This window comes from Emys orbicularis, chromosome 12 (assembly GCF_028017835.1).
Source record: "Emys orbicularis isolate rEmyOrb1 chromosome 12, rEmyOrb1.hap1, whole genome shotgun sequence".
In the NCBI taxonomy this organism is placed as follows: Eukaryota; Metazoa; Chordata; order Testudines; family Emydidae; genus Emys; species Emys orbicularis.
Genome location: NC_088694.1, coordinates 32172707 through 32186567, shown reverse-complemented (window position 1 = coordinate 32186567; position 13861 = coordinate 32172707). Strand labels below are relative to the sequence as shown.

Below are 13861 nucleotides of genomic sequence, written 5' to 3'. Positions count from 1 at the left end.
CCTTGACCCTCAGTGCCCCATCTTCCTTCCCCACTAGGCCCTCACTGTGCCTCCCCCGCAGGGTGTCATTGCCTGGGAGGGGCAGTGCCACCACCCTCCATTGCCCCTCAGACACCCCCAAACCGCTTGCTTGCCCCTGAGAAGGGAGGCCAGCTCCCTGGTGTGTGGGTCACCAGCCGTGCCTCTGTCCCCTGCAGCCCCCTTAGCTGTTTGGTTTGGTCCAGATGCTGATGCTGCGGATGATCAGCCATTCGCTCTGACTCTCTGTCACTAGGATCCGCACGCACTCCGGGGCGGCAGCCGTGCTGTTCTCCAAGCCGCTCCGTTCAAAGTGTCCCTTCTCAAAGGCTCCGATGTGGGTGTATGTAGAGCAGCCCTTGCCTTTCCCCTGCCGCTGGCTGCCCAGCTCCACGGCCCCTGAGTGGAGATAGTCGGTGTGGCGCTCCTCGGAGCCGGTGTGGACCTGGAGCCGTGAGATACGGGCAGGCTGGTGGAACACGATGGTGAAGTGGCTGCCGGCAGATGGGGCTTTCCCCCAGAAGTACTCTGGCATTGTGCCGTAGGCCTTGCTGGGCAGGTAGTTCTCAAAGGTGTCTATGTCTGTGAACATCACAGCTGGGGGGTTGTCAGGCAGGTCCAAGGAATCTGCCTCGAAGTCGTTGTCTTTCAGCCGATTGACCGCCCCCTGGAAGGAGGAGTACAGGCCGATGTGCTGGAAGAGGGACGGCTTGAAGCGAATCACCTCCTTCTGAGTGAGCAGCAGGCGGAAGTGCCCCAGCAGCCAGTCACACGGCATTTCCTGGTAGAACAGCAGCAGGAACTGGGCCAGCTGGGGCAGGTTGCTGGAGTGGTAGAGATTGCCAATGTAGCCCAGCTTGGAGAACTCCAGCGTGACCCAGTAGGAGCCTTCCCGGGATGCCACTGCCTTCCTGATGGCAGTGAAGAAGGACTTGGAGCACTGCACGTCGTCCTCAATCATGAGGTAGTAGGAGGAAAGGTTGGCAGCGAAGCTGAGGAGATACGCATAGTCCACGTTCTGCTTGGATCTGAACTGCACTCGATTCTCGGCATCATTGTAGTTCCTCTTCAGGCCTTCCAGGGGCGGGTAGCACTCCGGAGGGGCATGGATAACCAGCAGCTGGCCCCGGAGGAGGTGGGGAGTGAATCTTGCGGTAATGTCCGTCACCACCTGGGTGTTCCACTCCGAGTCCGGGTCAGCCAGGTGCACCACCACCACCATCTCCTCCAGCTCCTCCTGGGTTGACTGCTTGAAGATGGACTTCAGCGTGTCCAGGAGGTAGTTGCCTCGCTTCCGCTTGACAGACGACAGCCCCACAGTGAGGAACTCTGAAACACGGAGGGATGAAAGGACAGACATGAGCACCACTGACACATCAGTAAGGCTCAGACCCTCACGGTATTTCGGGGCCTAACTCCCTTTGAAATCCGGGAGAGTTGGGCACCTAAATACCTATGAGGGTGCGAGGCTGGCTGATTTCACAAGAAGCCAATAGCAGGTCCTTGTGTTTGAACTCAGGCTGACACCCTCTACTGAAGGTCTCAGAGGATGGCTGGGCCTTTACGGGGAGTTGTGCCCAGCCTTACCTATGACAGATTGGCTACATCCCACCTGAGATGGATAGCTGCCTTCAACTACCTGAAGGGGGGTTCCAAAGAGGATGGAGCTCGGCTGTTCTCAGTGGTGGCAGATGACAGAACAAGGAGCAATGGTCTCAAGTTGCAGTGGGGGAGGTCTAGGTTGGATATTGGGAAACACTATTTCACTAGGAGGGTGGTGAAGCACTGGAATGGGTTCCCTAAGGAGGTGGTGGAATCTCCTTCCGTAGAGGTTTTTAAGGTCAGGCTTGACAAAGCCCTGGCTGGGATGATTTAGTTGGGGTTGGTCCTGCTTTGCAGGGCTGGCTTTAGGCACTGCGGGGCCCGATTCAAAAGAGCTGCCGCTGAAGACAGCGGCGGGACTTCGGCGGCAGCTCTATTGGCTGCCGGTGCATTCGGCGGAGGGTCCTTAGGGACGTTGTGGGGCCCTCTTAGGAGGAATCGGGTGAATTGCCCTAAAGCCGGCCCTGCTGCTTTGAGTAGGGGATTGGACTAGATGACCTCCTGAGGTCTCTTCCAACCCTAATCTTCTATGATTCTATTCCTTTCCCCAACTTTGTGTCTGTCTTCTGAATTTCAATGGTAGGCTCTAGGAGTCAGGAAGCAAATTGTACTATTTGTTTGTACAGCAGCTAGCCCACTGGTAAATGTGAATTGTTTAATGATGCTAGTAATTTGAGGAGAAATGTGTGCGTACTCGCCCTTGCTTATTTATCACGTTTTCTTGTTAATTTCCCCTTTGCGTCCTACCGAATCTCTCTCAGTGAAAAGCTCCAAGCCCGTGTTGTTTAATCAGAGTGGAATAGCTGCCATCTCTCCTCGCCCCAGATGACTCAACCACTCCCACTGCACCTCCAAACTGACGCAAATGAGAATTTTAGTGCCACTAAAAAAACCCTCCACCAACACACAAGACAGGACAGGGTCTCCTCTCTCTTCTGCTGGTCCCCTTCCCCAAGGGAGAGCAGGAGCAGGTAGGAAGAACTGCCTCCCTGTGGCCATGGAGTAGCAAGAGTTGTACAAACAGAGCTAGAAGGAAGCTGTACGTCTTGTGCCAGATCGTTTTGCCCACTGGGCGACAGTGTCACACCAGCTATGCCAAGGGGAAACTCCCTTCCCGGCTGTGATGGGGGACACCAGCCCCACACTGAGCTGGCAAGGGCTATGGGGCTCAGCCCTGCCCCGCTGCACCTGCATTCGCTGCCAGGTAATGAAGGAATTTACCAAGGGAAGTGGACAGGTCTGTGGGTGGCTGTCCCAGGAGGAGAACAGATCTCTTATCTTTTGCTTCCTGAGGAAAGGATCAGCCCAGAGCCTTTGCAGAGACTGCTGCCTGGGTGCCAGAGCTCTAGGGGGAAGGTGGGCCTGGCGCGGGACGGTGGAGATTGGTTTTGGAACCCCTTCTGCAGTAAAGCAAAGCAGTGATTTGCAGGCTGCCTGGGCCAGGCCTGTGGGGCCCAGCGAGACTGCGGCAGGGAACCTGTGTCTGGGAGCAGTGGGGAAATGCCTCACTAATAGGGTTACCATATTTCAGCAAGCAAAAAAGAGGATGGGAGGAGCCCCGCCCCCGTCCTGCCCTAGCCCCGCCCCTGCCCCTCCCACTTTCCCCCCTCAGAACCCCCAACCCTCCCCCCGCTCCTTGTCCCCTGACTGCCCCCTCCTGGGACCCCTGCCCCTAACTGCCCCCCAGGACTCCGCCCCCTACCTAAGCCTCCCTGCCTTTTGTCCCCCCGCCTGAGACCCTCCCCCCATCCTAACTGGCCCCCTAGGACCCTACCCCCTACCTGTACCCTGACTTCCCCAACCCTTATCCACACCCCCACCCCCAGACAGACCCCTGGGACTCCCACGCCCCATCCAACCACTCTCCACCCCCTGACAGCCCCCCCCCCGAACTCCCGACCCATCTAAACCCCTCTGCTCCCTGTCCCCTGACTGCTCCGATCCCTCTCCCCACCCCTGCCACCTGACAGCCCCCTCCCCAGAACTCCCAAACACCCCCCCGCTCCTTGTCCCCTGACTGCCCCCTCCTGGGACCCCTGCCCCTAACTGCCCCCCAGGACTCCGCCCCCTACCTAAGCCTCCCTGCCTTTTGTCCCCCCGCCTGAGACCCTCCCCCCATCCTAACTGGCCCCCTAGGACCCTACCCCCTACCTGTACCCTGACTTCCCCAACCCTTATCCACACCCCCACCCCCAGACAGACCCCTGGGACTCCCACGCCCCATCCAACCACTCTCCACCCCCTGACAGCCCCCCCCCCCGAACTCCCGACCCATCTAAACCCCTCTGCTCCCTGTCCCCTGACTGCTCCGATCCCTCTCCCCACCCCTGCCACCTGACAGCCCCCTCCCCAGAACTCCCAAACACCCCCCCGCTCCTTGTCCCCTGACTGCCCCCTCCTGGGACCCCTGCTCCTAACTGCCCTCCAGAACCCCACCCCCTACCTAAGCCTCCCTGTTCCTTGTCCCCTAACTGCCCCCTCCTAAGACCCCCCCCCAACTGCCCCCCAGGACCCTACCCCTTACCTGTACCCTGACTGCCCAAAATCTTATCCACGCCTCCCCCAGAAAGCCCCCCCCAAACTCCCGCCCCCCCGTCTCTTGACTGCCCCCTCCAAAACCTCCCTGCCCCTTCTCCGACCCCCTGGCCCCCTTGTTGGCCTTCGCCTAATGTCTCTGTGAACTTGCTCAGGAACGGCCTGAGCCGCTCGTCCCAGCACGCTGGGCAGGAGGAGCGGGGGAGGAGCTCCAGACTGCCGGAGGCGATCTGCGAATGCAGGGAGGGAGGGAGTGATCTCTGCTGCAGGGGAGAGGAGGAGGGGCTCTCTCTGGCTGTCAGACCCCATGTAAGTGGCACCATCCCGCCGGCTGCCCTGTTAGCCGCGCGCGCTCTGCAGGGAGGGGGAAAGTCCGGACATTTACAAATTCCCCCCGGATGCTATTTTTAGCTCAAAAAGCCGGACATGTCCTGGGGAATCCGGACGAATGGTAACCCTACTCACTAAACTCCTGTGGATTTTTGCACCCTACGCAAGTCTGCCCTGTGGTTTGTCTCGGACCCGGGAGCGGGGGGCGGGGTCACACACTCCCACTTGCAGCAGAGGGAAGGCCACAGCCCACTGTTGTTTCTGTTTTGGGCCCTCTCCCGTGGGCGTGAATAGCTCCTCAATGACAAACGTCTGCAGCCGCTATTCCAGGCTCCGGAGAGACTCAGCCATGTGTTTGCTAGAGCCCTAGTGAGGGTGTGGCAGCTTGTAGCTTTCAGAGGAGTTAACAGGTAGAGGCTACGGGGGAGCCTAGCCTTTAACTTGACCTGCAGACTCATGTGACAGCTACAACCTGCCTTGTCTTCACTAGGATGTTAACTCAAGTAAAGCCCACGCCATTCTTCCAAGTAACGTCAAGGCTGCTCCCAGACCTCTCAAACGGTGGCGAGCCCCGCCACGGGCAAGACAGCCAAGCCCAGCACCCGAACACAGGTATAGACTCAGAACCACAGGGTGAGAAGGGATCGCAAGGTCAGCTCGTCCAGCCCCCTGCCACAATGCAGGACTTGTTGTGTCTAACCCATCTCAGACAGATGGCTCCAGCCTCCTTCTGAAAACCTCCAGCGAAGGAGTTTCCACAAGCTCCCTAGGCGTCTGTCCCATCGTCCTACTCTTCTTACAGTTAGGAAGTTTTTCCTGAGGTTTAATCTACATCTGCTGTGCTCATAGGTGCTGACTCTGTGGGTGCTCTGGGGCTGGAGCACCCATGGGGAAAAATTGGTGGGTGCAGGGACAGTTCCTCGCCCTGCTCTCCCCGCTCCAGCTTACCTCCGCTCCGCCTCCTCCCCTGAGCGCGCCACCACGTCCTGCTTCTCCCCCCTCCCTCCCAGCACTTGGCGCCACGAAACAGCTGTTTCACGTGGGAAGCCTGGGAGGGAGGGGGGAAGAGGGGGAACGCAGCGTGCTTGGGGGAGGAGACGGGGCCGGGGCGGGGATTTGGGGAGGGATCCAATAGGGGCAGGAAGGGGCGGAGTTCGGGCAGGGACTTTGGGGCAGAGGTTGAGTCGGGGTGGGGCCGGGGTGGGAAGGGGTGGCGGCGCGAGCACCCACCGGCACCAAAAAAAGTTGGTGCCTGTGGCTGTGCTGTAGTTTGACCCCATTGCAATGGGGTCAAACTACAGCACAGTGGCAAGAGAGAACAACTTTTCTCCATCTTTTTTATGGCAGCCTTTCAAGTATCTGAAGACCGTTATGTGCCCCCTTAATCTCTTTTCCAAACTAAACATAGCCAGTTCCTTCAGCCTTTGCTCGTATGGCTGCATTCCTTCCCTTTGGTCATCTTTGTCACTCGCCTCTGGATCCTTTCCAGTTTCTCTACATCCTTTCTAGATATTGGTGACCAAAAATGGACACCGTCCTCCAGCTGAGGCCTAACCAGCGCTGAGTATGCCTCTGTTAATGCAATCTAAAGTTGCATTTGCTTTTTGTGCAACAGGATCGCATTGCTGACTCCTGCTGAGGTTATGAACCACCACAGCTCCCAGATCCTTCTCAGCAGTGCTGCTGCCAAGCCGGTTATCCCCCATTCTGCATTGGTGCCAGAGCAGCAGTTGCAGAAATCCGTCAGCTGGCTTCCCAAAAGCTGCTCCGCTATGGCTGGTGCCTCTAACCCAGCGTTTCTCGCCAGTCCCGGAGATCTCCCGGACACAGTTTAGGAAGGCAGCAAGTCAGTCCCCGTGGTATCAAAAAGGTTGAGAACCACAGCTCTAGACCAGTGTTTTTCAACCACTGTTCCGCGGCACACTAGTGTGCCGCGAGATGTTGCCTGGTGTGCCGTGGGAAAAAAATATTAAACCATGCTTGAATGTCGGAACTGGTTACTAAAATTTTTGAATCCCACCACTGATGTTAAGGACTATAAATAGCTCAGAATATCAGCTTTGTGTTCAGCCAAACAGGCCCAGGTTGCGCACTGAATAAAGTATTTTATAATTTTTCATATTTCTGTTTACTTACTATTTCATAATAAAGTAATTATAAAATACTTTCTTTGTGTTTATTTGATTCCTATTCAAGAGAATTACTTTATATATAGTCAATATAGGCACAGAGTTAAATTTTTTAACATTTTCTAATGGTGGTGTGCCTCGTGATTTTTTTCATGAAACAAGTGTGCCTTTGCCCAAAAAAAGGTTGAAAAACACTGCTCTAGACCATCTCTCTCCAGATCCTGCTGCTGGCAGAGAATGCTGGAGGCTAAAGCAGGCTGGTCCTGGGATACTCACTCTTCCTAGAGGGTGGGTGGCCGGCAAGGTAGCGATAGGAGACGTTCCTGGAGGCAGAAGCGTTCCACAGCTCCTGGAAGCTGCGCAGGTTCCCGTCGGGTTGGAGTTGCTGCAGCACCATTTCCTGGACCCAGCGATTCACCTCCGCCTGGGAGCCAGAGCAGAGCCAGCGTTAGCTGCTGTTAGCGCACCCCAAGGCAGGCCTGTGGCAAATACACCTCGTCCGCCAGGGGCTCCAGCCCAGAGCCCCCTTTGCTCAGGAGGGCTAGAGCTGGAGAACAGCATCCCCTAGTAGTGCTGCTCCACCCCCCACCCAGCCAGTCACGCCCTCCTCCTGCTCAGACATCTCCACTGGAGTGGGGCAAGGGAGGAGAGGCCATGAAGCCCCCAATTCAGGGATGGGAGGTGGGGTTAGGAGAGGGGAGCGTGGACCCCAGAGCGAGGGGAGGAGATGCGGGAAAGCCCGTGGGGCAGGGCAAGGGGAAGGACGGGGAGGGGATGCGGGGCAGCCCAGGGGCAGGGCCAGGGGAGCACAGACTCCAGAGCGAGGGGAGGGGAGGGGATGTGGGGCAGCCCTGGGGCAGGGCCAGGGGAACACAGACCCCAGAGCGAGGGGCGGGGATGTGGGGCAGGGCAAGGGGAGGGACAGAGAAGGGATGCGGGGCAGCCCTGGGGCAGAGCCAGGGGAGCACAGACCCCAGAGCAAGAGGAGGGGAAGCCACTCAGCCCCTGGGGCAGGGCCAGGGGAACACAGACCCCAGAGCGAGGGGATGTGGGGCAGCCCTGGGGCAGGGGAGGGGAACACAGCAGTTACGGAGCACGGGGGCAGGCACAGGCGAAGTCTCCGCCCAGCCCAGCCTGGTACTTACCACCAGTGGGTCCTCCGGGCGCTGCAGGCAGAGGCTGAGGAGCAGGAGCAGACCCAGGAGCGTCAGGGCAGTGGCGAACAAGCGCTTTGGGAAGCATCTCATGGCAGCCGGGCTCCGCGGGCAGGGGCTGGCGCCTGGGGGCGTTGCCAGTTTCGGCCGGGCTCCTTCGGGGGAGAGGCAAGAGTGCATGAGGGCACTGTTCGGAGCAGCGCTGCCCGCCCCGCCTGGGGAGCGCCTGGCCATGCAGAGGCGGCCTGCTCAGGGATCAGGGCAGGGAGGGCTGCCAGGCAGCCAGCCAGCGCCTCGGCTCTCACAGCGCGGAGAGCCAGAGTCCCAAGCGGCTCTCACCAGCTTCCGTGACAAGGGTCCGGCACAGGACACCCGTAAGGGTGAGGGGCCCGGCGGGGAGCTGAGGGTGTTTGCTGGCTCTACAGGGGCCAGGAAGAAACCGCCACAAACAGACTGAACTCCTAGCCAGTGAGCGGCCCCTGACTGAATAAACTTGGGATCTGCCATACTAAGTTATGTCACATGACAATGTCATAGAAATTTCTGTCGGTTCCAGCTGAGGAATAAGGAGAGACGGACACAACTAGCTAAGCAAGGAGCCCCAGGAGGGGCGATCCGTTTATTTCAATTGCAATTGGGTTCGAGCTCATAAGTCAGCAAGAACAAAGAAAACACTTACACCAAAGCATTATATGCAGTTGCTTATGATAATTTATCGCTCTATGATTGGCTAAAATTTGCCATTATTACCATACATAATTAGCAAGTTACATGTATCTGCCCCTCTTATTGTTTATTTATTTGCCCCCTCCTCCTTGCTTATTTTGCAAACCAAGCGGTTAGCTATTTACAGGACGCAGGCACAGAAAGTTCCATTGTCTCCAGGTTTGGAGTTTGGCTACATTTCCTCTCGAAGGAACTTCCTGAGTTAAGACATAGCTATAGCTGTGCTGTATAGCTTCCATGTGTACGTGACAAATTTGCCCCCTGGCAGTTAAGTAGAATAATTTTATATCAACATGAGCTCCTTTGACTTATTTGTCACATGGACAGGCGAATACTTGGCTGCCTTCTAGGGCTGGGGGAGGAGGGCTGCAAAGCACCTGCACATATAAACAGCACTCAGGACAGGTGGGTGCACCCCCACTGGTCTATAGCATATTTGAAGGGAGAGGTGCTGTCTCCCCCCCCCCCCCCCAACTCCAATTGTGAGATGTCCCACAAAACCCAGTACACTGCAGAGCTCTGGGGCGCTGCGACCTCCAGATCCGCTCACTGCACTGAGCGCTGGAAGATCTGCAGGCACAGATCCATTTTGTACGGTGCACAGCAGCTCACGGGCCCTGCCAGAAAAATAAAGCTACTAGTCCAGGGGGCTGCACCCGAAGTTCACGAGGAAACATCAGCTACTGCAGAACATGCCTGCCGACACAGGTGAAAGGAGCACACCCTAGGGTGGCTCTGACCTCCTGGCTTCCCAGGTGCAATACACAATGTTTGTTTTGCACTCTAAAGCCTTTGATGATTTGGCTGTTGTAGTACGTTGGCTCTTTTCTCGAGTGATACCTGGACATTTGAGAGCCGGGGTTGCGACCCTCAGGCGCAGCCTGCTACCTGCAGCAGGAATCTGGCATGAAAAGCAAGGGCAGATTCGGGGCGAGGAGAGGCAGCTGCACAACGTCAGACGTGTCTCAACTCCTCTCCGACCACTTAGAATCCCAGCCCAGGTACGAGCACGTGGATGCACCAGGCACTGGACCCTAGACCCAGTCTTCAGGTGTTAAAGGATATGAATGGCAGGGTCTTGCTCACAGCACTTGATGGTCGTCAGTAAATAGGAACCCCAAACTGCTCAGCACATGAATCCAGCCAGCCCAGGCGCCTGGCACCAGCTGCTCCAGAGGAAGGTGCAAGAAATCCCCTAATGAGCAATACGGACAAACCTGCCCACAGAAGTTTCGCCCGGACCCCAGTCAGGTGCTAGTGGGCAGCAGGAGGGGTTATTAGTCCTCTCTAGGTCCCTTTTGCCTTGGGAGGATGGGCAGGGCCCGCAATCAACACTTGCTAAGTCACTTATTGTAAGTGTTACGGAATTGTTCAGCCAATGATGCAGATGCCCTCGAAACACATTACAGCCCTTCACCCTGCCCTTTCTACTACCTGCTGGCTGCTACTGAGGCGGAGACGTGTGCGATGGGATGAAGGAAACTGCCTCCACAGGCCTTGGGTACAGGGCCGGCTCCAGGCACCAGGCAACCAAGCTGGTGCTTGGGGCGGCACCTGGAGGGGGGCGGCGCGGCGCTCGGGCCGCCGGAGAGAGCGGGGCCACAGCCGGGCTCGCCGCCCTCCCCTCCGGCGGCAGGCCGGGGGGCGCGTCCCACCGGGAAGGAGCCGCAGCCACAAGCGGGAGGGAGAGGCGCGGGGCTCCCCGGCAGCAGCAGGGATTCGGCCCACGCCCCCGCGCTGCCCACTGGGCCCCTGACCGCTCCGCCTGGACCCACCACGCTGCCCCATGGGCTGCAGGGCTGGAGCAGCCTCTGGGCTGCGCTCCCGGCCCCAGTGTGCAGCGGCCCGGGCAGAAGCCCTCTGGTGCGGGGGGAGAGCGGAGCCCCCGCCGGGGCTCGCCACCCTCGCCCCGGGGCTCCGGCCGCCCTCCCCGCAGCGGGAGAGCGGAGCCCCCGCCGGGGCTCGCCGCCCTCCTCCCAGGGCTCCGGCCGCCCTCCCCCCCGGCGCCCTGCCCCCGGGGGGAGAGCGGAGCCCCCGCCCGGGCTCGCCGCCCTCCCCGCGGCGGGAGAGCGGAGCCCCCGCCGGGGCTCGCCGCCCCCCAGGCTCCGCCCCCCCCGCAGGAGGGGGAGCAGCCGGAGGCTTTTTTGCCTGGGGCGGCAAAAAAGCCAGAGCCGGCCCTGCTTGGGTACCACCCGCATGAGACGTGGGCAAGTGGTCTCACTGCAGCATCATTTTATTCGTTTTAAGCGCACTCCTCCCCGTGCCTGGTACAGGAATAGCCCCCCCCCTTTCTTTTCGATAGCCTCTGTAGGGATGGCTATCCCGCAGCCAGAGGGGCGACTGCGGCTCCTATAGACATCCCCCAGCTAGCTTGGGTCTGGCTAGCTCGAAAGCAATAGCCGTGAAGCCCCGACAGCTTGGGGCTAGCTCGCTTGCTCCGGTATCGCGACCCATGCCACAGTCACACCTCTGCCTGCAGTGGGCTACCTCGCCAGCCCAGGAAGGACGGATACCACACCAGAGCCTGTTTCAGGCCCGTCCCTCAAGGCATCATTTATTGATTAACCAGGAACTTAGGCAAAATCCCCAAATAAGGTACTGCCTCTGCCCGGCACCAGCTCCTACAAGCTCTTCCCTCACCCAGTGCACAGAGCCAGGGCCTCCCATAGGAACCTTTCTACTTCCTGCAGCTCTCACCCCCAACCTGTGTACCGGGGAGTCACCTGACAGCTGGGTTCTTTCCCTGACCACAGCAATCCCTGCAAGCATCAGGCTCCCAGCCACTCTCAACTGAGCTCTTGCTGGCCTTTATAAAGACCAGGTGCTTTTCAAGCGATCACCTGATGCCCTGGCCCCACAGCCTGCAGGGAGGTAACTTATTAGTCACAGGTGGGCTGGGCCCATCTCCCCTTAAAGGGGCCAGGCATGCTATGACACCTATCTAAAGAGTTCTGGAGGCGCCAGTCATGGATCCATAGTTAAAGCTGACTGAATTGTGTTCTTAAAGCAAGGATTCAACTTGTTCATTATGTCTAGAGAACACAGCCTATCCCCTCTAAATTACAGCCCTCACTCCAAGCGGAGGCCGAATTCTGCAAGAATTTACAAATCAATCTATTAGTTTAGGAGTGAAAATGGATTTAAAATTGGGCCTTTAGAAAGTTAGCATTTGGCATCAGGTTTTTTGTTGGGTTTTTTTTGGGGGGGGGGGTCCTTTTTGATCTCAGTTTAGCCATTGTCTATCTAGGCAAAAATTGGCAGGGAAATGAATCTGGACCCGATCCGGTGCAAAGAGTAGCTTTTGAAAAGCAATATGTAGGATTTCAGACTGGAGAAAAGGCGTAAATTGTTAACCATGACAGCAATTAACCATGGGAACAATTTACCAGGTGGATTCCCCATCATTGACAATTTCTTAAATCAAGATGGGATGTCTTCAGAGAAACTCACTGAAAACTGCCCGTTGGCAAAACGGCCACTGTCTGCCATTGTCCTCCGTTCACGGCCTGCCCTGGAGGCAATACGGTTGAGAGCAGTGGGGGAGAGCTGCCGTTTTGACAAAGGGCAATTCTTTGGGGGCTTCTCAGAGGGAGAAGATTCCCTGTGCCAGCCTCTGCTGACGTGAATGTTCAGTTCTGAAAAATAAGGGCAGAGAATTACCACTAATCCCGAATCATGCTCTCCAGATCTATCCAATAGGGTGGGTAGGGGAGAAGGGAAACTGGTGTACATGCATGGGAGGTGGGTGTTGATCATAGAATACCAGGGATGGACGGGACCTCCGGAAGTCATCTAGTCCAACCCTCTGCTTAAAGCAGGACCAATCCCCAGATAGATTTTTGCCCCAGATCCCTAAATGGCCCCCTCAAGGATTGAACTCACAACCCTGGGTTTAGCAGGCCAATGCTCAAACCACTGAAATATCCCTCCGCTCATCCCCCTATTTTGTGCTGATCTGGGGGTGCAAGTTTATAAGACACGGTTGGCTCAGTCATCGGAATCCTACCTCCAGCCCAGGACTCCTGCGATGAGAGGGGATCTCTCTGGAGCTGGAGGCCGGGGGACCTATAGTGACGTTATTGCAATCCTGTGTTGCTCGCAGGATGACGTACTGCAAAAAAACTGCAAAAGGACACCCGGGCCTCATAAAATGCTGGGCTTGAATGTCCATGCCGGGGCGCACCCCAGCGCAAGACTTAAATGCAAGAGAGCCCCATCGGGTTCTCGCAGCATGACCTGAAAGAGAACTCCAAGCACGTCCCCTGCCTACATCGCCTGTAACTGCTCCACTAGTCCATGATCTGCGGGCGCTCCACACCTCTGGAAATCAGGTCAAGGGGTCTCAAAGCTGGTGCCCACAATAGCTGCCCCATTTCACAAATATTGGCCTGAAGTTCAGCTAGTCATTGGAGAAAAATCGAGACCCTTAACAAGATGCCAATACTGCTAAGCCTGCCTGGAGAGCTGTGCCGGAGGAAACCAACCAATGACATCTCCGGTTGACTGGTGCCCTGTTTTCAGACAGGAAACAACCCACTGCTCGTATTCAGGGGAGGGATCCTGCTCCTGTGGACCAAGGTGTGACACCACAGCTCTCAACGCCCCTTTGCTCACGCACTCCTGCACAAGAACGCAGACGGCCGGTTACCACACACTGACAAGGTGCTGAAAACTACATTCTTACAGAGAGGACGCAGCGGTGGGAAAGAGTCTAATGCACCAAGTAAATTCAGGAGTCAGTTGCTGCATCTGCCTCTTTGTCCACTTAATCACAGATCCTGGGCCAGGCTCAACAGGCTGCCTCTGCCCTGGCCTGGTTTCCTCTCCACGCAGGGACTGTGGGGCAGCGTTGCAGATCATAACTCGTGGTAGAAGCCTGCCCAGTTCCATAGCTGGAGGGCAGTTTGCAATTCCTGGCCTCCCTTGATCCACAGGCTATCCTCTGGTTACGGGACCTAGACATTGCACCTGGACGTCTGCATGCAAGAGGAAGGAGTATCAAACCTACCTTGCTCTCTGTTCTCTGGCCAAGTAACTTCCCTTCCAGTGGGGGCCAGGAACATGCAGACAGTCAGGACAAAGTCGAGGCTGGGAACCTGAAATTCAGGTTCAGCTAACAAGTCAGGTGTCTCAAACATGCATCTTTTTACAAACATCTCCTGAACTTCTTGTTTAGTGACAAACAAAGGGCTGGCAGGCCAGGGGTGGATATACAGACAGCAGTGCCTGAGCAGAGCCCTCTCCACCCGCCCCACAAGGAACTCCCTGCATCAGCAAAACCACGCTCTCCTAGAGGGCCAGGCCTAGCTAGGGGATACACAGGGATGCTTCGAAGGGATCTGCAGGGCTAACTGGAGCTCTTCCCTG

General features: G+C 57.2%; 1 protein-coding gene across 1 annotated transcript; it reads right to left on the bottom strand.

The window, feature by feature from the left end:
- Nucleotides 1-202: 202 nt before the first annotated feature.
- LOC135887100 (alpha-1,6-mannosyl-glycoprotein 4-beta-N-acetylglucosaminyltransferase-like) lies at nt 203-13650 on the bottom strand. The gene is given in 6 exon segments (XM_065414887.1): nt 203-1347; nt 6891-7038; nt 7760-7923; nt 12501-12554; nt 12557-12616; nt 13503-13650. Coding segments are annotated over 6 exon segments (1719 nt in total).
- Between the last annotated feature and the right edge of the window lie 211 nt (nt 13651-13861).